General features: G+C 40.7%; 1 protein-coding gene across 1 annotated transcript in view; it reads left to right on the top strand.

Annotated features, from left to right (window-relative positions):
• LOC122447238 (ATP-binding cassette sub-family C member 4-like) overlaps positions 1-25,379 on the top strand; it is a 146,828-nt gene that overhangs the window by 20,375 nt on the left and 101,074 nt on the right. Inside the window, exons 5-10 of the mRNA XM_043477774.1 lie at positions 3,506-3,595; positions 4,634-4,797; positions 5,953-6,078; positions 14,367-14,616; positions 18,076-18,177; positions 24,964-25,053. Of these exons, the coding sequence (XP_043333709.1) occupies positions 3,506-3,595; positions 4,634-4,797; positions 5,953-6,078; positions 14,367-14,616; positions 18,076-18,177; positions 24,964-25,053 (822 nt within the window). The remainder of the gene's footprint in view (positions 1-3,505; positions 3,596-4,633; positions 4,798-5,952; positions 6,079-14,366; positions 14,617-18,075; positions 18,178-24,963; positions 25,054-25,379) is intronic.

The following is a 25,379-nucleotide window of genomic DNA, read 5'->3' as shown; positions in this document are numbered from 1 at the left end:
AAAAAAAAAAAGAATCCGCATTTGACTGTTTTGTAGCTTTGAAATTTTCCAAGAGAGTAGATTTTAAGTGTTCTCACCACATGTGTAAAATAGTATAACTCTATTAGGTAGTGGATACTTTAAGTGATTTTACTACAGTAATTTTCCCAATGTGTATTTTTTTTTGTACCATGATCTCACTTTAATGCTCTAGTAGTTACATTGTGCCAGATTGCTTTTGATGAAGCAATATTTTTCTCATTGGAATTCTGCTTAGACCTTATATAGGTCAGCCATTTCCACAATAATGCTGCATAAGAAACAACCCCATTTATTTTCTTGCTCATATTCTGCAGGTTGACTGTGGTTTGGCTAATCTAGGCTGGGTGGCACTATTCCAGACAGCAGGGCAGCTGGCCTTGACCCCAGGCTGTGTATGGCTCCAGTTCTGCTCTGTGTGTGGATTCTGGGGCTCAGGCTTCAGAGTAGAGGCTGTCTGAAGCATGCTCTTCTTGTGGTGGATCAATGGAATGCAGGAGTCATTCCATTGATTCCAAGCTGGATCATAGTGTGATCAGGGCTTCTGCTTTGATCACATTATTAAATTTAACTGGCCTGAGCAAGTCTTATGGCTAAGATAAGTATCAGTGGAGCAGAGAAGTAAACTCTGTCTACAGTAGGAGGGGAAGGGAATGAGTGTTTACTGGATAATAATCCAAACTGTTGTGGGCCTCTTAGATCCCCAATGTGTATTTATATCAAAGTATCAAGTTGTAACCTTAAACATATACAATTTTTATAAATAAATAAAGTCCTCATTGAAAGATAAAACTAAACAGCTTAAGTTGAAAATATTGCTTCTTTCACCTAGCTGCTACTTATCCAGAGCCTCTATTTCTTCAGAATATTTCTTTCAGCTGAAAGTGAGATGTCATCACATCTTTCTTTGAGCAGATTCTTATTCATCTCAAGACTGTGTGAACCTGGGGCCCTGGCATCTCACTGTCTTGTCTGACAATAATATCTGAGCTGGTTTCCTTCTGGGTGATGTGCAAATTGCAGCTGTGCTCGTACACTGCAGTCAGGGGTCTTCATTGTCATTTATCATTATCTTTGTTATTCTATGTCATCTTTAACCATTTAGGAGATGGATACTCAAAGATTTCCTTACAAATTGGCTAAATGTTTGTCTTTCCAGATCATACTTAACCCATAATAGTTACAAAATTTTACCAGAACTGTGTTGTTAAAAACCTTAAGTTAGGTGCGTAGTGATAGTTCGGTCAGAACTCACTCTTGGCTGCACAGGTGAGCCATCATCCCCCTGATTTTCTTCCTCTCCCCACTAACACTTTGGAATCTTGCCTTTGGGATATGTGATCTGACCTGGAACATTGGCTTATGTGAATGTAAACATCTCCCAGGAAGTTCATTTGCTGGCTTGATTTTACCTTAAAGGTTATCCCTATATTAAGTCAGGAATTGTGGGGATTACAGGTTACATAGATGTAACCTGAAATTCCAGAAACCTGGGAAAGACAAATTTCCTCATGCACAGCCTTGCATATAGGGTCCTGCTGCTATGGAAACAAGACACTTCTTCTTTGCAGGTTACAGATGGGCTGATTTCTTAGGGCAAAGCTGGTGCTGCTGAACAGTTCTGAAAGACCCCTCTGAATGTTTGTGGTTCATGCTCAGGCCCCACCTCCTGATCTCTGGTCCTGGGGAGAAATCAGATTGGGTATTAGAAATGGAATGGCTGCTAAGCTCATAGCTGTAGTCTGTCTACACCATGTCTACATAATCTAGGTTGGGGCAGGTCTCCAGGAGGTCTCTAATGCTACACATCTGCCACTCCTAAAATGGCCCATTCAGCATTTTTGTGGTCTTTTCAGACGAGCTTTGAATGATGGTGAGGGAGATATCATATATAAAAATGACTTGCCATTTATTCATTAACGCATTTCCACAGCTTTGGTAAAGTTACTTTTGGCTTTCAATCATTGATTTTTTTTTTTTTTTTAGATTTTATTTTATTTTTTTTTTTTTTTTTTTTTTTTTTTTTCCAGTGGGTTTGTCATACATTAATATGAATCAGCCATGGATTTACATGTATTCCCAATCCCGATCCCCCCTCCCACCTCCCTCTCCACCCGATTCCTCTGGGTCTTCCCAGTGCACCAGGCCGTGTTAAAATATACACAGTGCAGAGTTTACCATTCTCACTCCTTTTCAGTGCAGCATTTAGTGACATTAGATACATTCACATTGTTGTGTGGCATCACCATTATTCATCACTGGAACTTTTTCTTTTTCCCAGACTGAACCTCTTGCACCCATTAAACACTAATTCCCCAGCCTCTCTCCCCTCACCAGCATCATTCTATTTCTTCTGTCTATGAATTTGACTATTTTAGGTACCTCATGTAAGTGAAATCAAACAGTGTTTGTTATTTTGTGTGTGTCTTATGTCCTGTAGCACAATGTCTTCAAGGTTCATCCATGTTGTGGCAGGTATCAGAATTTAATTCCTTTTTAAGGCTGAATAATATTCCATTATTGGTCTTACACAACATTCTGTGTGTGTGCTTATCTGTCAATGGACAGTTGTTTCTGCTACTGTGAACACTACTGTCGTGAATATGAGTTTTCAAATTGCCTGTTCAATTTTGTGTTTTTAGTTTCCTTGAGTATCTCCTTAGTAGTATAATTACTGTATTATATGCTAATTACATGTTTAATTTTTGAGGAACTTCTGCATTCTCTTCCATTGTGGTTATATCATTTTAAATTCTCACTTGATCATTGGTTTTCTTCTTTACCTTGAGGTGTAAATGAAACATTTTATAAACTATGACATTTTGTCTGGATCAGTGGCTCCAGTTGGTGGTCTGTTGAAGCAGCTCCTGGTGTCTCTTGTTTCCTCAGATCTCTAGGACATTTCTCTTACAAAATAAAGGGATTGTGCAACATGGGTTGTGTTTTTTGTAAAGTCAGCAGACTGGCGTTAAGAACACAATTTCCTCACAGGAACAGTGTTTTGAACATTATACTCACTCATTTCAGAAGGAACAAACTAAGCCCAAAGTGTTTTAAATATTGTCACCCACAGAATTAATGATTGAGTCCAGATCTATAGTCCAAGTCTCTGAATTTCTTCCCTTAAAGCAGCCTCTCCATGCTCATCTAATTTGGCTCAAAATTACTTAGTTGTCACTTTAGTGTAAACCTATACCCTTTACACTTCAGACAGGTTCAAATTCACTGAAACGGGAGGGGCGGTGGGGGCCAGATGTGGATTTTGTTTCCACCTCCTGCTCCTCCCTTTGCTGTCCTTGTGGGTGGGGCTGCCACCACATTGAGGAGTTAAAGACTGAATGAGGGTCCCTAGAGCCCTGCTGTCAGAGGTCATCCTCATGCTGACACCACTCAAGACCCCCAGAACAGATGCTCCATTGTGTTATGTTCTAAGAAGACTTGGTATCACCTTAGGCATTCAGTTCTCTGTCTCCCTCTCTCATTTCAGGCCCTTCGCCTGAGTAGTTCAGCCATGGGGAAGACCACCACAGGCCAGATAGTCAACCTGCTGTCCAACGATGTGAACAGGTTTGACCAGGTAAGCTGCCCTCTTCCATGTCCCATCCTTCTGACTGGGTTCAATTTACTGGGATGCCAGGTGCCAGGGTTTGGTGTCAGCCAGGATTCTACTGAGGATGTAAGACAAAGGTTCCATTTATCCAACTTTCATTTCTCTGTGTGCAGCTTTGAGGCAATTATATGTATTGTTCCATAAGTGAGAGTTTTGTTTCTCTAATAATAAATAGACAACAGTGTTCTTGCCCAGACTGGTTAGTGTCCTAAGGAGTCCTCCTGAAGTGACCCTTCTTGGCACATGGTGTGGGTGTGCCTGGACTGTCTTCCTCCTCTTCTAGATGATGAAGGCCTGGTGGGCAGGGATTGTTCTTTCCCCTTCACCCTGTTCAGTGCCTGCTGCATGGGGAGCCTTCAAGGAATATGCCAAGTGGGTGGCCCCCAGCCAGATACAACCTACCCTCTACTGTCCTCCCAGAGACTTTTCCACTCACCTTATGCATAGATCATATGATTCAGGGCGTTGTAGTTGTTGGTCAGATCTGTGTTGCACTAGATACTTCTCTTTCAAGCATTCATTCATCAAACATGAAGTAAGGCCACTACTCAGTTTCAGGAATGAATAAAGCTTAGTTTCTGCCCTATAGAAGCCACAGCCTTTCAGGGAGATAAATACACAAGTCATTACTGGAGAGAGTGATAGGTACCATAATATAGAATTTCCTGGGATGCCAGGGAGCCCCAAAGGGGATGGGGGCTAAATTTTGGGATAGAGGGCATTTGGGGAAACCCTGAGCTCATCTGTGTTGTGGAAAAAAAATCGATATCTTCCTTCAATGCTACTGGTCTGATTCTCCCTGGACATCCCTGAAGCCAGCCCTGTGCTGCCCCTGAATGGCATCATATGGGGTGAATGCTTGGATTTCTTCTTTAGCAGGTTTAAAACCCACTGAGATAATTTCTGTTTAGGTTCTTATCTGTTCCTTCAGAGCATATTGTTTCTACACTGTATCCTTATTGGTTTTTATACCATCCTAAGAAGGCTTTGTCTTTCTCTTTTAAGGTGGCAACGTTCTTGCACTATCTGTGGGTGGGGCCACTGCAGGCTATTGTAGTGACCGCCCTGCTCTGGATGGAAATAGGAATGTCCTGTCTTGCTGGGATGGCAGTTCTCATTATTCTTCTGCTTTTGCAAAGCTGCATTGGGAAGTTGTTTTCATCACTCCGGTAAGAGAAACACTGGTTTTAAAAATTGATAATATGAAACTGGTAACATCCATAGTCTCCTTGATGCTTTTGTTCAAAAGCAAGACAAATGTCTTCTCTGGTCTCTTCTTTGTGTGGGCTGTAGACCCTTAAGGCTTAGTCAGTGGAGGCTCCAGCCTTATGCTGAAGACCCATCTTGAAACAGGAACAGGGAAGGCATTCACTGGGTCCTCTTGGCACCATATCTGAACAAGCAGCGTGTGCTTCAGCAGAATTTACCCATGTCCAAGTTATTTAAATATTGTTAAATAGTAATGATCTTGTAGGTCAATTTCTTGCAGAATATATTTTTGTTATGCTTGTGTTGGAGCCTTTTCAGGTATTATGTTCATGTTTCCATTAAGTTATAAGCACCCCAAGAGCCAGGCTGATCTTCATTATGTCTTTATAGAGCACCACATTCACAGCAGCATGTGTGATAGATAAGAGGCTGGTGTTGAAGAGTCTTCTGGTGCTGAGTTAGACCTGAAGCAGGTCCCAGAGGGTTGGAGGTGGGTGGTTGTCAGATGATGGAGATGTTGTGCTATTTGAAGGTCACAGAATTCTTGTGTGTGTTGTGTGTGTGCAGGTCTGTGCTTGGTGTCTTTCTGTATTTGGAATTTCCTTTCCCGTCTTTGCTGTGGAGAGATGTTCCTTATCCTTTTAGGCCTGTTCCAGTGCTACCAGGTCTCTTAAGCTCTTTTTGTTCTCCTTTCCTGGTGGAATTAACAGTCCCATTTTTTCTGTTCCCCAAAACTTCTCTCCTATTTTATTACAGCACAGACTCTGTCTTGCTTGGTGTCTTTCTGCCCTCTCTATCTGACTGTGACGTCCTTGAGCAGTCAGTTTTTATCCTCCTTGAGCAGACTCATTTCAGGTCTTCCTTAGCTGAGGCTGCACTTGCTTCAACTTGCTTCTTGAAATGGGCTGAATGGTTGACTTCTTAACTGAAGCCTTTTTCTCCATTTGTACTTTGAGTAGGACCTGCCTATGTTCTAAGTGCAAAAGGACTGTAGAGGATCATTTGATTCCCAGCCACCACGACCCCCCGGCCCCACCCCCATACCCACTACTGCTGCTTCTAAGGAAAGTTGAGCTGTGGTCACTAAGGCTCATCTCTCACATCTGTTCCCTCAGGAGTAAAACTGCAGCTCTCACAGATGACAGAATCAGGACCGTGAGTGAAATGATAACTGGCATCAGAACAATAAAAATGAATGTTTGGGAAAAGTCATTTATAGACCTTATTACCAGCTTGAGAAGGTAAGTTTTTATATACAGATGTCACTCCATATTTACATGCTTTATTTCCTATTCTACTAGATGCTTTAGATGTCTTACCAAAGAAAGTATTTAAGTTCACCTTCACATTAAGGTGAATTTAAATACTTACTATTGGAGATAGAAGAAGATGGTGATGGGGAGATTGCCAGCCTCCACACATATACATCAAAAACTCTTCAAGTTATGGAACAACTCCTACAACAACTTCTAGGTGACAGCAGGAGACCACAGGCTTACAGGAGGACAAGCTAAACTCCCTGAGATGAGGTAGGAGAGAGGAGAGAAGCATAAAAAGGGAAAAGATAGAGATCTTCTGGGCAGGAACTTGTGCCCCAGGGAGGGAGGGAGCCCTGAAACAGGAGGAGTTCCTGTGCACAGGGAAACTCCCTCACTGGTGGGTCCAAGGGGGTGCTGCGAAGTCTTGGAAAACCAGGCAAAGCAAGGACTTGGAGGGCAGTAAACAGAAAAATCTGCACTTCTCAGCCCATTAACAACTCACAGACTGTGGTCTCAAACAGATGGCAGGCTTGGGGAACCTGCCATCATGGTATACAAACCCAGCCAGCACATACAACCCTTGAGGCACAGAGGGTGGACCCAGTAGCTGAGTGTGACAAGGCAGACAAACCCAGCCAGTGCAAAGGGCAGAACTGGGATGCCAAGAGAGGGTAGGCATACAAACTTGGGCAGCACACACAACCCTCCCAACACAGCCAAAAGAAGAACAAATAACCCCCACAACAAAGACTGCAGGCAGTGAGATGAAACAAGTGCACATAAGCCCCAAGATGCAGAGGGTGGGCACGGGGAGCTGAAACAAGTCCACACCAGCCCGGTGATGCAGAGGCCAGTCCGGGGATCTGAAACAAGTGCACACAAGCCACCCGATGCAGAGGCCAGCCCCAGAGGCTGAGATAAGTGCAGACAAGGCTTGTGATACAGAGGGTGAGCTTAGGGGGCTGAGGGAAGCCCACACAAGTCGCCGTGACACAGAAGGATGCACACAAGCACCTACCTAGTAAGTTTCAGCCAGCAGCACAGGGCGGGACAGGGGAACAGAAGCATCATGATCCCAGGGACCAGTAGGGGGCTGGCGGCACTGCAGATGTGCTGACAGGGTCCCTTTGAAGAGGCTGCAGAAATAAGATGTGCCAAACACCACAAACTGAACTGAACTGAACACCACAAAAGCTAGAACGGCTGTCCAAAGGCATACTGAACCCATAGACATTCCAAAACCTACTACTGGACACTGTTCTGCCCTTCAAAGAGACAAGATCCAGCTCCACCAACCAGAGCACAGGCACAAGCATCCCCAACCAGGAAAACACCATAGGACACTAACCCAACTACATCCAGAAGGGCAGATTCCAAAACCAAGAACTACGACCTTGAGAACCTTTTTTAAAAATTTTTTTCTGTTATTAATCACACTGTTTATTCCCCCAACATATCTCCACCATTACACTAGCCTTTAGCGGTGCTGTGGAGTTTTCATCTTTGTTTTTCTTGTTATAAATTAAAAATAAATTCATTTTAAGTTTCTTTCTTCTTATAAATCACACTGTTTACTCCCCAACATATTTCCAATGTCACATTAGCTTTTTGCAGTGCTGTGGTGAAAGGAGACTTCAAGTGTTGCAAGTTAGAAAAAAATTTAAAAAGATGAAAAGACAGAGAAATACAGCAAAAATGAAAGAGCAAGGTAGAAACTCACAAGACCAAATAAACAAAGAGGAAATAAGTAATCTCTCTGAAAGAGAATTCAGAATAATAATAGTAAAGATGCTCCAAAGACTTGAAAATAGAATGAAGAAAATGTAAGAAGCATTTAGCACAGTTAATACAATCACCAAAAATGTAGAAGAAATAAAGAATAAACAAAAAAAGATGAATAACACAATTACTGAAATTAAGAATACTCTAGAAGGAACCAGTAGCAGAATAACTGAGGCAGAGGAATGGATAAGTGAGCTGGAGGATAAAATGGTGAAAATAACTGCTGAAGAACAGAATAAAGGGAAGGGAATGAAAAGAATTGAGGATAGCCTCATAGACCTTTGGGGCAATATTAAACACACCAATGTTCGAGTTATTGGGGTCCCAGAGAAAAAAGAATAAAAGAAAGGCTCTGAGAAAATTTTTGAAGATATTATAGTTGAAAACTTCCCCAACATGGGAAATGAAATAGTCAATCAAGTCCAGGAAGCACAGAGAGTCCCTTACAGGTTAAACCCAAGGAGAAATACATTGAAACACATATTAGTCTAGCTAACAGAGATTAAGAACAAAGAAAGAATATTAAAAGCAGCAAGGGAAAAGCAACAAGTAACATATAAGGGAAAACCCATACAATTAACAATGGATCTTTCAGCAGTAACTCTACAAGTCAGAAAGAAATGGCAGGATATATTTCAAGTACTAAAAGAGAAAAACCTACAACCATAATTACTGTAACTGTCAAAGATCTCATTCAAGATTGACAGAGAAATCAAATGCTTTACAGACAAGCAGAAGTTAAGAGAATTCAACACCACCAAACCACCTTGCAACAAATATTAAAGAGATTTACATAGCCAATAAACACAAGAGAAAGGAAACAAATAAAAACAAACCCAAAACAGTCAAGAGAATGCCAATAGGAATATGTGTATCAATAATTACAATAATTATTGATACATCAATAATTACAATAATTATTGATACATCAATAATTACAATAATTATTGATACATCAATAATTACAATAATTATTGATACATCAATAATTACAATAATTATTGATACATCAATAATTACAATAATTATTGATACATCAATAATTATAACCAATCGAAAAAATATAATATGTTTACCTTAAATGTAAATGGATTAAAGGCACCAACCAAAAGATACAGACTGACTGAATGGATACAAAAATGAGACCCATATATATGCTGCCCACAGGAGACCCACTTCAGACCTAGAGACACATACTAACTAAAAGTAAAAGGATGGAAAAAGATATTCCATGCAAATGTAAACCAAAAGAAAACTGGAGTGGTGATCCTTATTTCAGACAAAATAGACTTTAAAATAAAGCCTATCATAAGAGACAAAGAAGGACAATACATAATGATCAAGGGATCAATCCAAGAAGACGTGACAACTGTAAATGTCTATGCATTACCTATAGACATAGAGTATGTCTATGCATTACCTATAGACATAGTCTATATCTATAGACATAGTCTATGCATTACCTATAGACATATACATATGTTGGATATATGTCTCCTATACCCAACATAGGAGCACCTCAGTGCACAAGGCAAACACTAACAGGCAGAAGATAATTCAACAGAAACACAATAATAGTAGGGGACTTTAACACCCCACTTTCACCAATGGACAGATCATCAAAAAAGAGAATAAGGAAACACAAACCTTAAATGAAACATTAGACCAAATGGACCTAACTAATCTTCAGGACTTTCCATCCAAATGCACGAGAATACACTTTCTTCTCAAGTGCACAAGGGACATTCTGCAGGATAGACCACATCTTGGGCCACAAATCAAACCTCAGTAAATTTAAGAAAATTGAAATTGTATCAAGTATATTATCTGACCACAAACTATGAGACTTGATATCAACTACAGGAAAAAAAAAACCAGCAAAAACCACAAACTAATGATTAAACAATACATTACTAAATAACAAAGAGGTTACTGAAGAATAAGAAAAGAAATCAAAAGATTCCTAGAAACAAATGACAATGAAAACACGACAACCCAAACCTATGAGATTCAGCAAAAGCAGTTCTAAGTGGGAGATTTATAGTGATACAGTCATACCTCAAGAAACAAGAAAAGCATCAAATAGCCTAACTCTAAAATCTACATATAAAGCAGCTGGAAAAAGAAGAACAAAAACCCCTCAAAGTCAGCAGAAGGAAGGAGCTCATAAAAGTCAGAGCAGAAATAATTGAAAAAGAAATGAAGGAAACAATAGCAAATATTAATAAAACTAAAAGCTCGTTCTTTGAGAAGATTAACAAATTTGACAAGCCATTAGCCAGACTTATCAAGAAAAAAGGAAGAAAAATCAAATCAATAAAATTAGAAATGGAAAAGGAGAGGTTACAACAGACAGCACAGAAATACAAAGAATCTTAAGAGAATATTATGAGCAACTATATGCTATTATGACAACCTAGAGGAAATGGACAGATACTTAGAAAAGATCAGCCTCCCAAGACTGAACCAGGAAGAAATAGAAATTATGATCAACTCAATTACAAACACTAAAATTGAAACAGTGATTACAAATCTACCCCAAAGCAAAAGCCCAGGGTCAGATGGCTTCACAGGGGAATTCTATCAAACATTTAGAGAAGAGCTAATGCCTATTTTTCTGAAACTCTTCAAAAAAATTGCAGAGGAAGGAACACTTCCAAACTCATTCTAAGAAGCCACAATTGCCCTGATACAAAAACCAGGATAAGACATCCACAGAAAAAGAAAATTACAGACCAATATCACTGATGAACATAGATGCAAAAATCCTCAACAAATTTCTAGCAAATAGAGTCCAACAACACGTTTAAAAGCTCATGCACCATGATCAAGTTTGGTTTATTCCAGGGATGCAAGGAATCTTCAGTATACACAAATCAATCAACATGATACACCATATCAACAAATTGAAAGATAAAAACCATATGATCGTCTCAATAGATGCAGAAAAAACCTTTGACAAAATTCAGCATCAATTTATGATAAAAACACTTCAAAAAATGGGCATAGAAGGAACCTACCTCAACATAGTAAAGGCCATATATGAAAAGCCCACAGCAAACATTATCCTCAATAGTGAAAAGCTAAAAGCTTTCCCTCTAAGATCAGGAACAAGACAAGGGTGTCCACTCTCACCACTATTATGTAACATAGTTTTGGAAGTCCTAGCTATGGCAATTAGAGAAGAAAAAGAAATAAAAGGAATCCAGATTGGAAAAGAAGAAGTAAAAATCCCACTGTTTTCAGATGACATGATACTATACATAGAAAACCCCAAAGAAACTATCAGAAAATTACTAGAGCTAATCAGTGAATTCAGCAAAGTTGTGGGATACAAGGTTAATACACAGAAATCACTTGTACTCCTGTATATTAACAATGAGAAATCAGAAAGAGAAATTAAGGAATCAATCCCATTCACCATTGCAACAATAAGAATAAAATATATAGGAATAAACCTATCTAAGGAGACAAAAGACCTGTATATGGAAAACTGTAAGACACTAATGAAAGAAATCATAGATGACATAAAAAGATGGAGAGGTATTCCATGTTCCTGGGTAGGAAGAATCAATATTGTGAAAATGACTATACTACCAAATGTAATCTATAGATTCAATGTGATCCCTATCAAATTACCAATGGCATTTTTCATAGAACTAGAACAAAAAACTTCACAATTCGTATGGAAACACAAAAGACCCCAAATAGCCAAAGCAGTCTTGAAAAAGAAGAAGGGAGATGGAGGAATCAACCTTACTGACTTCAGACTACACTACAAAGCTACAGCCATCAAGACAGTATGGTACTGGCACCAAAACAAATATATAGACAAATGGAACACGATAGAGAACCCAGAGCTAAACCTGCACCCCTATGGGTATATTATTTTTGACAATGGAGGCAAGAGTATACAATGAGGAAAAGACAATCTCTTCAAAAAGTGGTGCAGAGGAAACTGGACAGCTATGTTCAAAAGAATGAAATTAGATCACTACCTAATGCCATACACAAAAATAAACTCAAAATGGATTAAAGGCCTAAATGTAAGACCAGAAACTATTAAACTCTTAGGGGAAAACATTGGCAGAACACTTGATGACATAAATCAAAGCAAGATCTTCTATGGCCCACCTCCTAGAGTAATGGAAATAAAACAAAAATAAACAAGTGAGAGCTTGTTAAACTTAAAAGCTTTTGCACAACAAAGCAAACTACAACAATGTGAAAAGACAACCCTCAGAATGGGAGAAAATAATAGCAAGGGAAACAACTGATCAAGAATTAATTTCCAAAATATACAAACAGCTTATAGAACTCAATACCAGAAAAGCAAACAATCCAATCAAAAAGTGGGAAAGGGACCTGAAGAGACATTTATCCCAAGAAGACATACAGATGGCTAACAAACACATGAAAAGATGCTCAACATCACTCATTATCAGAGAAGTGCAAATCAAAACTACAATGAGATACCACCTCACACCAGTCAGAATGGCTATCATCAAAAAGTCTATGAACAATAAATTCTGGAGAGGGTGTGGAGAAAAGGGAACACTCTTGCATTCCTGGTGGGAATGTAAACTGATACAGCCACTATGGAAGACAGTATAGAGACTCCATAAAAAGCTAGGAATAAAGCTACCATATGACCCAGCAATCCCACTCCTAGGCATATACCCTGAGGAAATCAAAGCTGAAAAAGACACACGTACCCTAATGTTCACTGCAGCACTATTTACAACAGCTGGAACATGGAGACAACCTGGATATACATTGACAGATGTATATATATCTATATCTATCTATCTATCTATCTATCTATCTATATATATATACATACATACATACACACACACACACACACATACACACACATACAATGGAATACTTCTCAGCCATAAAAAGGAACACATTTGAATCTGTTCTAATGAGGTGATGAACCTAGAGCCTATTATACAGAGTGAAGTAAGTCAGAAAGAGATATATAAATATCATATACTGACACATATATATGGAATCTGAATATATGGCACTGATGAATTTATAATTTATTTCCAGAGCAGCAGTGGAGAAAAAGACATAGAGAAGAGACTTATGGACAAGGTGGGAGGAGAGAAGGGAAAAGTGTAGATGTATGGAGAGAGAAACATAGAAATTTACAGTACTATGTATAAAACAGATAGCTGATGGGAATTTCCTGTATGACTCAGGGGACTCAAACAGGGTCTCTGAGACAGGCTTAAGGGTGGAATGGGGAGGGAGATGGGAGGTCTGGGAGGGAGGTTTCATGGGTGTACCTATGGCTGATTCTTGTTGATATATGACAGAAAACCACAAAATTCTGTAAAACAATTATCCTTCAATTAAAAAGTTAAAAAAGAAATACTATTCACTGTATCCCCACATGTTGCAGGAGTGTTAAGGAGAATAGTGGAGACATCATTTAATCTGCTCTTCCATTTGCCATCTTCTCAAAGGAAAAAATATATATGCTTCTTACTTATATAGAAATGAATTTCTAAGTAGTTCTTAATACCTTGAGTCCCAATAAGCAATGCTTTAGATAGTAGTTGAGACAATGACATTCAAACTAAAATTGTAATTTATACTGATGGCCCATAAACAGGGAGATTATAGAGATTGGGTGTACCTGTATCGAGCCAAATTGTATGAATCACTATTCTTTGTTGTTGTTGTGCTTAGGCACTCAGTCATACCTGACTCTTTGTGACCCCATGGATTGTAGCTCACCAGGCTCCTCTGTCCATGGGATTTCCCAGGCAGGAATACTGGAGTGGGTTGCCATTTGCTCCTCCAAAGGATCTTCCTGACCCAGGAACTGAACTCATGTCTCCTGCATTACAGGTAGATTCTTTACCACTAGGAAAGCTCATGAATCACTATTATTCATTTCAAATGGAGCTATGAAAATATTGTTCCTTTTGTTTTGCTTCATGTTTGTAAATTGTTTTTCCATCTTTTATTTAAATGTCTGATGAGCATTTGTCTGACCCCATGTTGTCACCTCTCACTTTGCACCTTTGTGGGAGTGCCTCCCTCTTCTGGGAATACACTCCCATATTCCTTCTTCTCTGGCCTCCGCCAGCCCTGACTGACTCCAGCTCATCTTCTCAGAGTCCACGTGTGGGTAGCTTTTCCCTTCTCCAGGGAATTTTTCCAACCCAGGGATAGAACCCAGGTCTCCCGCATTGCAGACAAGTTCTTTACCAGCTGAGCCACAAGAGATCTGAAAGTGTGACATTAAGCCTCCTTTTACTTGAAAGAGTGAAGTGGTAATGCAATGTATGGTCCTGGTGTCAGGCAGACCCCCCGGTGTGTACTGCATAGTTTTTCCATAATGTGAAGGATGCTTTATCTTAATCTGTGTCCACTCCCTAGAAAGGGGCCACTCACACAGGGCACCCGAATTCACATCTTGTATGTTGATGCATCTTATAAAACCTATGTCCTACTTTCTTTTACAGGAAGGAAATTTCCAAGATTCTGAGAAGTTCTTACCTTAGGGGCATGAATTTGGCATCATTTTTTGCTGTGAGCAAAATCATGATTTTTGTCACCTTCATCACCAATGAGCTCCTTGACAACCTGATCACAGCCAGCAAAGTGTTTGTGGTGGTGACGCTGTTCGAGGCTCTGAGGTTTTCGAGCACCCTCTACTTTCCCATGGCCATCAAGGAGGTGTCGGAGGCCATCATCAGCATTCAAAGAATCAAAGTTTGGTGACAATTTTTTAAAGTTCTGGGTGGATTTTAACTAAAATACCCCCTTTTATGTGGCATCACATAACTGTGCCAGTTAGGCGAGATTTAACTCTTTCAGTGCCAAGCTGGTAGTCTTTCCAAAATGTATGTATTTCCCTCTTTTCTTAGGTAAAATATGTTAAAAATATCATAAGATCCATGCTCATTTAGGGACATCAGTATAAAGAACAGCAACACAGGCTCTTGACTCTTGACGTGTAGTGATGGCTGCAGGACGATTAAAATGTCTAAAAGCAAGAGAAGCGAACAGATGCATCTGCTGCACTGACTGGAATGACTAAGCAGTGACAGTGCACAGTCATGGGGTGACTAGGATTCCTCTCTGCTGGGAGGGGAGGAACTTGCTGAGAAGTCCCTGTTCCCTGGGTAGGAAGATTGGCCTCAGATTTATTTAGTTTTCTATGTTTAAAACTGGATTATTTCCTCCAAAGATGTTTTATTGTTGATTTCTGACCTCTGCATTTTTATTCCTGTCCTTATTTTACTTAGAGTCTAAGCCTGTTTCTAGCCGCCCTCATCCATTCAGATGTGTGATTCCCACCGTATATTGTCTCCTTTTTTAAACTTACTGTCCTAAATAGTCAGGGGTAAATAATTTTTATCATGAAAACAAGGGCCTGGCACACAGTAGGTGCTCAAGTATTTCTGTTTAAAATGAAGATTAAATCAGCTCTGTGAATATGAATGATTTATTATGACCTCATAAGCCCAAGAAATCTCTCTATTTTTCTCTGAGGAAGGGGGACCCATGGTCTTGGCCCTGAATGACTCCAATAGGATTGCAAAAGATCTTAACTTCAAAGCACTAAAAGTCTTCAGTGACTTTTAAATCCAGTCAAATGTGTCTCTGAGTTTATATTGTTCACAATGAAACTTTCGGTTTTCCATTACCAGCCACTCGGAAGTCAGTCTCTTTGGCTGCAGCTCTGACATTTATACCTTCCTGCATAACATGTTCTGGGTCTGCACTTCATGGCTCTAATGGTTGTTTAATTTTAGCTTTTTCATCAGACTGAGTCCTGGAGAAAAATCCAGCTAGCACTTCTGACACCTAAATGAGCTGATCATGTGTTGAATGGGGTCTCATTTAACCCTTGGGAGACTGTGACATCTGTCCCCCTCAGCGCTATTATTTGTGGACAAGTGCTCAATAAATTTAATTCTTCACTTAGGGCATAATTTTCTTTTTCTTTCTTTTTCATTTGAAAGTGAGGGATTTCTATTCTAATATACACAGACTGAGTATTGATATCTCAGTTACATGCTTAAGCTGAAGCTGTATTTGATTATGTGTAGATAAGATGTATGACATATACATTACTCTTCAGGGTCCTTGGAATTTTTAATCAATATAAATTGATAATAGTCCAGATGAGAAATTCAAGCAAGGCTTTATTGAGGCTTGAATCCCTCCAGGGATTCAGAGGTAGAGTGGGCAGTGCCAGCTAGGGATGCGCTGAGCTGGTTCCCAGTAATTTTAGTACTTGAGATGGACCCAGAGGGGTGGGTGGGGTCAGTACTCAGGGTGTCCAGACAAAGGCCACCTGGAATGTGGGCTTAGGTGCTGGTGGGTCACTGGGGGTGTTAAGCTTGTGGACAGTCTCAGAGAGGCTGTGAGATCAGGAGGGCGTTGTCTTGGGGTAGGGTCAGCAGTGTTGGGGAGGGCTGAGGAAGGAACCAGAGAAAGAAAAGTTGCATTACTGAGATGACTAACGGTGAGTGAGATTCTGAAATTATGTTGTTTCAAGAGGAAAAGAGAATTAGGAGGGATGTGAATTGTGTCAGAACAGGTGAGAGCTGGTACCTGACTGATGATGGGAGAGGTGGTGTGGAGACAGAACTCCAGCTGTGGTGGTAGTTGTTTTATGTGTGTGTATCTGTCTCTGCATCTCTCATAAGGGCACCAATCATATTGGATTCAGGTACAACCCTACTCCACTGTGATCTCACTTTAATTGATTATATTTACAACAACCAAATTTCTAAATAAAGTCATATTTTGAGGTAACTGGGGTTAGGACTGCAATGTATCTTTTTTTGTGGGGATCCAGTTCATCTCATAAAAAGTTCCATGGTTAGTGTGATCCTCTGTGGTGTTAGGGACCCAGCATCTTTCTCTCTTATTACTCCACTGCATGTGACCTTGACCCCACTGGCAGCCTCCAAGGCCCAGGCAGTGGGGTGGAGGAAGGTCCTGGTTGCTGTCACTCCCCACTGACCTGGATTTAGTTACATGGCTGCTCCTATCTTCTCAGGGGTCTAGAGACAGAGGGCCTCCTTCCAGGCTGCCATGTACAGCTAAAATCTGGGGTTTGTTACCTCAGAAGAAAGAGCAGATTTCGAGGACAGCCAGCAGTCTCTGCCTCATGTTCACAGCTTTGGAAACCTTGGGGGTGTGGAAATGATATAAGTTGTTTGTTCAATTTCTCTACCCCTCTAGCTTTTCTCTTTGAATTTTGTCTAGCATTGCAAAACAAGAGGGAGTTTTGTTGTATGTGTTTCAGCTTTGTAATGGTTCATAGGACTTTGTCTTATTCAGCTAAACTGCATCGATTAGCTGCTAAGTGGTGTAGACGATAACAAGTGGTAGGTGGCACCTTTTCCTGCTGAGGAGGAGAGAGGGCATTGACTAAGGAGAAGAAGTGGTAAATGTGAAAAGATGCTTGTAAAATATTTTTTAAGACATAGAAACTTAAGAGCATTTTCTTTTCAGAATGATGACTTAAGTGATAGTTAATGACAAGCAGTGATATGGATTTGATACACACGAGGGGGAAAGCAGAGTGCACAGGGTTTGCACTCAGAGTCTCTGTTGTTGGTCTTGTGCTCCCAGCCTGTCTTGTGCCTCCTGCTTCCTGACGGCCTGGGAAGGGCCTTCGTCTCTGTGTTCTAGCAGTGTCGCATGGTGCTTGGCACCTGGTGGGATTCAGTTAGTATTTATGAAATAATTTCCTACCAGCTCACCTGTTTATTGTTGTTAACACAAAAGTAAAACAATACAAACATCCAGGTTCTGAATGCATTGGAGTTTGAAGCCATAGTTTCTTCTTAAAGAGGAACCAGTACACTTGTTGAGAAAGTAACAAATATATCCTCATGGCCAGGAACTCTTTATTTATCTGTTTTATACACACACACACATACTATATGTATGTATGTATATACTGTATTATATATATGCTATACTATATTATATGCTTATACTTACCATATACTATAATAATAATATGTACTATACATCATTTAGTATTTCTCATGTGAACCAAGACTTAATAAAACACAGTGGTAAAATGATAGGTAGGTATAAACAATCAGTATAAAATTTTTTTATCACAGATTCCAGAGAAGCAGTTGTTTTGTTTATGCTTTGTTGTTTCAGTATAAACAGTCTAAGTCTTTCCTTTTTCTATAGAATTTTCTATCGCTTGATGAGATGACACAGTGCCACCCTCAGTTGCCTTCAGATGGTGAAATGAGAGTGGATGTGCAAGATTTAACAGCTTTTTGGGGAAAGGTAAGAGACCCTCCATTCCATGATTGTGACTGCTGAAAGACAACTGTGACATAGATTTATTGGAGAATTTTGAGATTTTACACATACTGTTAAGTGTGACTTGCCTATTTACTGAGAATATGTTATGAAAATTCTCCGAATCAGTGTCAGGGAACATTTAACAGGAGGATTCCTACATGCTGTTTCTCATAAATCCTCTGTTCCTTATCAGTTTCTGGCAATAGAAAGGAGTGGAACGGCATGCTGCTCCAAGGATTGAGGTCATAGGATGAAACATATGCATGAATCTCCTTCAGTAAACATTCTCCTTACAACAAAACTGCTTAGTCCCAATCCTCTTTCTTGAGATATGGATCATCTCCTGACCTTATGACCATTGTTAATCCCTTGTTCCCTTAGTAATGGTTGTTGTATATTTGGTTTTCTGATCTTTATCATTGTCGAAATAAATTCTTTGTACCACAGCCTATAAATACTCACAGAAAGATCATTAAAGTACACTTGGTCCACCAGAGGCTTGGGTCCCCATGTCTCTCTCTCTCTCTCTCTCTCTCTCTCTCTCTCTCTCTCTCTCTGTCTGTCTCTCTCTCTCTCCCTCCCTCTGGCTAATTCTCTGGAGCATGGAAACCCACTGAGCTCACTCTCCTGGCCGGGCATTCAAGACCTCCTCCAGAGGGCGCCCTGTGCCTTCGTGAGCGGTGCAAGCCCTGTTCTAGGGTTTTATTGGTTCTCTGCACAAACCGGGGAGTATTAGCTTCTTTCTTTCTTTCACTTTCTTGTCGTTGACTCTGGACAACCAAGTTCTGGTCCATTAAAGGACCAACAAATCAGGAATAAGACTTGCAAAGCAATGAATGGAGATTAAGTATAAAATCAGCCTGAGGCATTTGACACGTTGCTTTCTTACTTCATTTTCAAGAGCACTTACAAAGTATTAGCACATGTTGAACGGAAAGTACATATATTCTTTTTATAATTTATTTTCCATTATGTTTTGTTAACAGAATATTAAATATAAATCCTTGCTCTATGCAGTTCAACTCAGTTCAGTTCAGTCTTTAAGTCATGTCCGACTCTTTGCAAACCCATGGATCACAGCACACCAGGCCTCCCTGTCCATCATCAGCTCCCAGAGTTTACTCAAACTCATGTCCATCGAGTCCATGATGCCATCCAACCATCTCATCCTCTGTCGTCCCCATCTCTTCCTGCTCCCAATCCCTCCCAGCTTCAGGGTCTTTTCCAATGAGTCAACTCTTCGCATGAGGTGGCCAAAATATTGGACTTTCAGCTTCAGCGTCAGTCATTCAATGAACACCCAGGACTGATCTCCTTTAGGATGGACTGGTTGGATCTCCTTGCAGTCCAAGGGGGCTCCAAAGAGTCTTTTCCAACACCACAGTTCAAAAGCATCAATTTTTCGGTGCTCAGCTTTCTTCACAGTCCAACCCTCACATCTATACATGACCACTGGAAAAACCATAGCCTTGACTAGATGGACCTTTGTTGGCAAAGTAATGTCTCTGCTTTTTAATATGCTATCTAGGTTGGTCATAACTTTCCTTCCAAGCAGTAGGTGTCTTAATTTCATGGCTGCAATTACCATCTACATTGATTTTGGAGCCCCAAAAAATAAAGTCTGACACTGTTTCCATCTATTTCCCATGAGGTGATGGGACCAGATGCCATGATCTTAGTTTTCCTAATGTTGAGCTTTAAGCCAACTTTTTCACTCTCTTCTTTCACTTTCACCAAGAGGATTTTTAGTTCCTCTTCACTTTCTGCCATAAGGGTGGTGTCTTCTGTATATCTGAGGTTATTGATATTTCTCCTGGCAATCTTGATTCCAACTTGTGCTTCTTCCAGCCCAGCATTTCTCATGATATACTCTGCATATAAGTTAAATAAGCAGGGTGACAATATGCAACCTTGACGTACTCCTTTTCCTATTTGAAACCAGTCTGTTGTTCCATGTCCAGTTCTAACTGTTGTTTCCTGACCTGCATATAGGTTTCTCAAGAGGCAGGTCAGGTGGTCTGATATTCCCATCTCTTTCAGAATTTTCTGTACAATTGGATCACCTTAAATAAAAGATACAGAGTATAAATACCTCTTTTCTTGAAAATCCAGATCTAATATTTTGGCCATCAATGGTTTAACTGTTTTGAAACATGGCAATATCCTTTGGGGTTACTTATGAAGTAGATAGACAGAATGCTGTAGTATTCAATGGGTTAACTAACAAATACATAACCAGTTGCCACAGACCAGAGGCTTTGAGGAATCAGTGTACATTTTTTGCCCTGATGTTCTTACTGTACACTGAATGAGGCCATGATTTGGATCTTGGCTGTGGGATAGGGTGGGGTCTCACCCATCCTGAGCTTCTAGATGGTTTTGGCTACTTTGGTGGCAGCTGGGGCAGGAGGAGGCAGCAGGTGGGCATCGTGAGCACCAGAGATTCCCAGCTGAAGGATTGCACTGTGTGGCAAGTTGACAGGGAGAATTGGCAATTTTCCAATACTTGGTTTATTTATGAAGTCCAGACAAATAGGAAAAACAACAGAGAGTGCTCTCAAGAAGTCTCAAAATATCTCACTCCATGCACCCCTCTAGCCAATGACTGAAATGTCCCCCCTGGTTCCCTGGTCCTTTGTGCACATCCTCATGATCAGTGTGGGTTAGTCAGGAAAATAGAACCTACGTCATGGGAGAGGGAGTTCCATGAAGTGAGTTAGTTACACAGGAGATGAAAGAGCCAAAAGGGCAAATCGGTGGTGAGTGAGGCAATGCAGGGATTAGCAATAGTAAGAAAATGTTCCCACCCTCACGACTGGAGGGACTCGGGGAGGAGGTCCCTCCATCAGAGGGTCCACCATCTGGAGCAGAGCCCAGGAGACTGGCTGCTGTCAGAGTGGGGACCACAGGGCAAGTGTCCAGACTCTGTAGACATGTCCTGTCTTTCATGCCTGTGACTCTGTTGTGCCACCTGCATCATGTTCACCTTCTTCCGATTCATCACCTACCATCCCCACCATTGGACTTCTCTGGTGGCTCAGAGGGTAAAGAATCTGCCTGCAATGCAGGAGACCTGGGTTCCATCCTGGGTCGTTAAGATTCTCTAGAGAAGGAAATGACAACCCACTCCAGTATTCTTGCCTGGGAAATCCCATGAACAGAGACCGGCAGGCTATGGTCTACACAGTCACAAAAGCTGAACATGACTAAGTGACTAAGACACATACCCACCATCAAAACAGTAGTATGTTCCCAAATACATGTAATCACATCCCCATACCTTTTGTACACAGAAACTCACACAGGGTACCTGACAGACCCTGACAGCTTCTCTTACTTTAATACAGTAGATTTACCTCCTGCTTGGTATTTTTCATCATAACACACTTGAAGCATATATGAAAAGCCCCATTAAAGTTTGATTATAATGGCAGACTCTATACTTTGAATGATCTGTTACCTAATTTCTTTTTTACCAAACCATGCAACTTTCTAAAATGAGCTGTTTTGTTCTTCCAAGAACTTAGTAACATGTTCTTAGACTTCTGTGCAAATTGCATGTAGTACAGAACACCCTGTTCTGTTGTCCTGGCCTTGCCTATGGAAGGACTGTGCCCCTTGCCAGGGTCATTAGTAATTAGGGGCTGTCAGTATAGGTCATGAGTGAGTGAGAGAGAGAGAGAGCCCTTGGGAGGGGGAGAGGCACAGACATTGGGGTTTTGGAGGGAAGTTGAGTCTGAATGAAGCTCCTGCTGTGTTGGGAAACAGGAGATAGACTTATGCTCTGTAACCGGCTCTCCTAGACAGCCAGGTGGGCAGGTGGGGGGCAGGTCTCAGGGACCCAGGTCTCATTCATGGAATGGTGGGACTTGGTCTCAACCTTGAAGCTTTAAAATATATGCGGGCACCTACAAATCATGGGGCAGGGGTTTTGAACTGTGTCTGGCCCAGAGTGGGGGCTCAGCTGTTGATCTCTGTTGAATCATTATCCCCTGATTCTGAATAACAGAGAGGCAGATCCCCAGTACCTCTTGGCTGTCAAGTGCTGCCCCCTTCTTGTCATGGCAGTGGGTGGTGGTGGTTTACTTACTAAGTCACGTCTGACTCTTATGACCCCATGGACTGTAGCCTGCCAGGCTTCTCTGTCCATAGGATTCTCCAGGCAAGAATACTGGAGTGGGTTGCCATTCCCTTCTCCAGGGGATCTTCCCAACCCAGGAATCAAAGCCAGGTCTCCTGTATTGCAGGCAGATTACTGACAGCTACAAGGGAAGGCCTCTCTGGTCATGGCAGAGCAGTGCCCAACCCTGAAGCCTGAACAGGGCATGAGCTCTGGCCCTGACAGTGAGGGTTGGTGACAGGAACTGGTGTGGGTCATTATCTGTGTGTGGATAATTGTTTTGTTCTCATAACCAAGTAGAAAGTAGTAAAATAGGCACCCTAGGTGTCAGATAAGAAAGGAGTACAGATGTTTAAATAAATGTTTCTCATGTATTAAAATCTAGCTTCTTCTTGATAGTTTTTGTAATTCCTATAAAATATGGGGCTAGTTTTTTGATGATTAAAAGTAACTGTTGTTCTTTTAGAGGTGACTGTTCCATAATTGGTTTAGTTATTTCCAGGAAACTCTTCATGTAGAAGATTTTCCAGACCTTTTTATCCAAAAGTATGAAGTGTTAGTCATTTCAGTCGTGTCTGATGCTCTGTGACTCCATGGACTGTAGCCCACCAGGCTCCTCTGTCCATGGGAGTCTCCAGACAAGAATACCAGAGTAGGTTGCCATTCCCTTCTACAGGGGGTCTTGCTAACCCAGGGATCAAACCTGGGTCTCACACTGCAGGTGGGTTCTTTACCATTTTATCAAGAACTTGTGCTTTTAATCTTTTAGACGTTTTACTAACCACTCATAAGCATTCTTTTTTTTTAAAACACTTGAAATTATTGAGAATTTTCTTTACATTTAATACACATAGAGACACAAACACACTTAACTCCCTTTACCTTAGAACTTAACACATTGTGCAGTAATCTGACTTGGAATTGACATGCCGAGATTTTGTCATTCTCCCTCAAGTTGGACTGTACATACAACAAACAGCACAGCTCCATGTTTTGTTGTTGTTGTCCCTGTTTTGTCAGGACAAGAAATGCATGTAACATGTGTAAAATTGAGGCTTTATCACTCTGACCCATGATGTCATAATTAATGTCTTCATTCCCCATATTTTGTTATTGCTGCTCAGTCCCTAAGTCATGAACAACTCTTTGCGACCCCATGGACTGCAGCACTCCAGGCTTCCATGTCCTTCACCATCTCTCGGAGCTTGCTCAAACTCATGTCCATTGAGTAGGAGATGCTATCCAACCATCACATCCTGTCGTCACCTTCTCCTCCTGCTCTCTATCTTTGCCAGCATCATGGTCTTTTTCAGTGAGTTGGCTCTTTGCATCAGGTGGCCAAATTGTTGGAGCTTCAGCTTCAGCATCAGTCTTTCCAATGAATATTCAGGGTTGATTTCCTTTAGGATTGACTGGTATGATATCCTTGCAGTTCAAGGGTCTCTCAAGAGTCTTTTCCAGCATTGCAATTTGAAAGCATCAGCACTTTAGCACTCATCCTTCTTTATGGTCCAACTCTCACATCCATACATGACTACTGGAAAATCCATTGCCTTGATTATATGGACCTTTATTGGCAAAGCAATGTCTCTGCTTTTTATTTTACTGTCTAGGTTTTTCATAGGTATTCTTTCAAGGAGCAAGCATATTTGACTTTTATGGCTGCAGTCATTGTCCGAATAATTTTGGAGGAAAGAAAATCTACCACTGTTTCCACTTTTGCCCTTTCTATTTTCTGTCAAGTGATGGGACCAGATGCCATGATCTCAGTTTTTCAAATGTTGAGTTTTAAGCCATCTATTTCACTCTCGTTTTTCACCCTCATCAAGAAACTCTTTAGTTCCTCTTCACTTTCTGCCATTATAGTGGTATCATCCGCATATCTGAGATTGTTGATATTTCTGTCAGAATTCTAGATTCCAGTTGTGATTCATCTAGCCTGGCACTTTGCATCCTGTAGTCTGCATATAAGTTAAATTAGCAGGGTGACAATACTTTCTTAATGTGCTTCTTTCCCAATTTTGAACCAGTCCATTGTTCCACATTGGTTTCTAACTGTTGCTTTTTATCCTGCATACAGGTTTATCAGGTGACAGGTAACATGGCCTGGTATTCCCATCTCTCTAAGAATTTTCCACAGTTTGTTGTGATCCACACAGTCAAAGTCTTTAGCATAGTCCGTGAAGCAGAAATAGATATTTTTCTGGAATTACCTTGCTTTTTCTATGATCCAACAAATGTTGGCAATTTTATCTCTGGTTCCCCTGCCTTATCTAAATCCATCTTGTACATCTGGAAGTTCTCAGTTCATGTATACTGCTGAAGCCTAGCTTGAAGGACTTTGAGCATTACTTTGCTAGTGTGTGAAATGAGCACAATGGCATGATATTTGGAATGTTCTTCTGTCCATATGGGAATCTAGTAAAAGAAGGAACCTTTCTAAAGTCCACTAAAGCTGCCTCAAACCCCTAAAGAGATAAGGTTTGATCAGAGGCCTCCACGACACAGTATCTTAAAATAGGAAAGAAAAAAATGTGGGTTATATTTTACATATCCATTAGGTTGACTATTGTTATCTTTTCCACCTTCTAAAACAATTTGTGTTACTTTATTGAAACGGGTACATTTTTATAAACTTTAATTTGTAGGCCTCAGAGATCCCAACCCTACAAGGCCTTTCCTTTACTGTCAGGCCTGGTGAACTGTTAGCTGTGGTCGGACCTGTGGGAGCAGGAAAGGTAAGTTGTGATGTCTTTTGTCAGCTTGATGCAACACTGCAGCCCCTGTTCAATCCTCAGAGTGGAGCCCAGAGCTGAGTGTGACTCAGTTTAAATTGGCTGTGTCTAGAATGGTGTTTCTCTAGCTGTGTTCCATGGGATATTCATTTTACAAGAAGGTTTTGTGGCCAAATAAAATCAGGATAAATGAGCACTGTGTTTTCTTTCTTGGTGCTTCACATGGCACAGTTGGGGACTGCTTGTGGGAAATTTGGACGTCTCAGTGAAGGAGATTATTTATGTAACAGCTGTTCAGGAAGGACAGAGACATTGGGACTTCCTTTCAT

This window comes from Cervus canadensis, chromosome 9 (assembly GCF_019320065.1).
Source record: "Cervus canadensis isolate Bull #8, Minnesota chromosome 9, ASM1932006v1, whole genome shotgun sequence".
Lineage (NCBI taxonomy): Eukaryota > Metazoa > Chordata > Mammalia > Artiodactyla > Cervidae > Cervus > Cervus canadensis.
The sequence above is the reverse complement of the archived record's forward strand: the minus strand, read 5'-3'. Positions and strand labels throughout refer to the sequence as shown.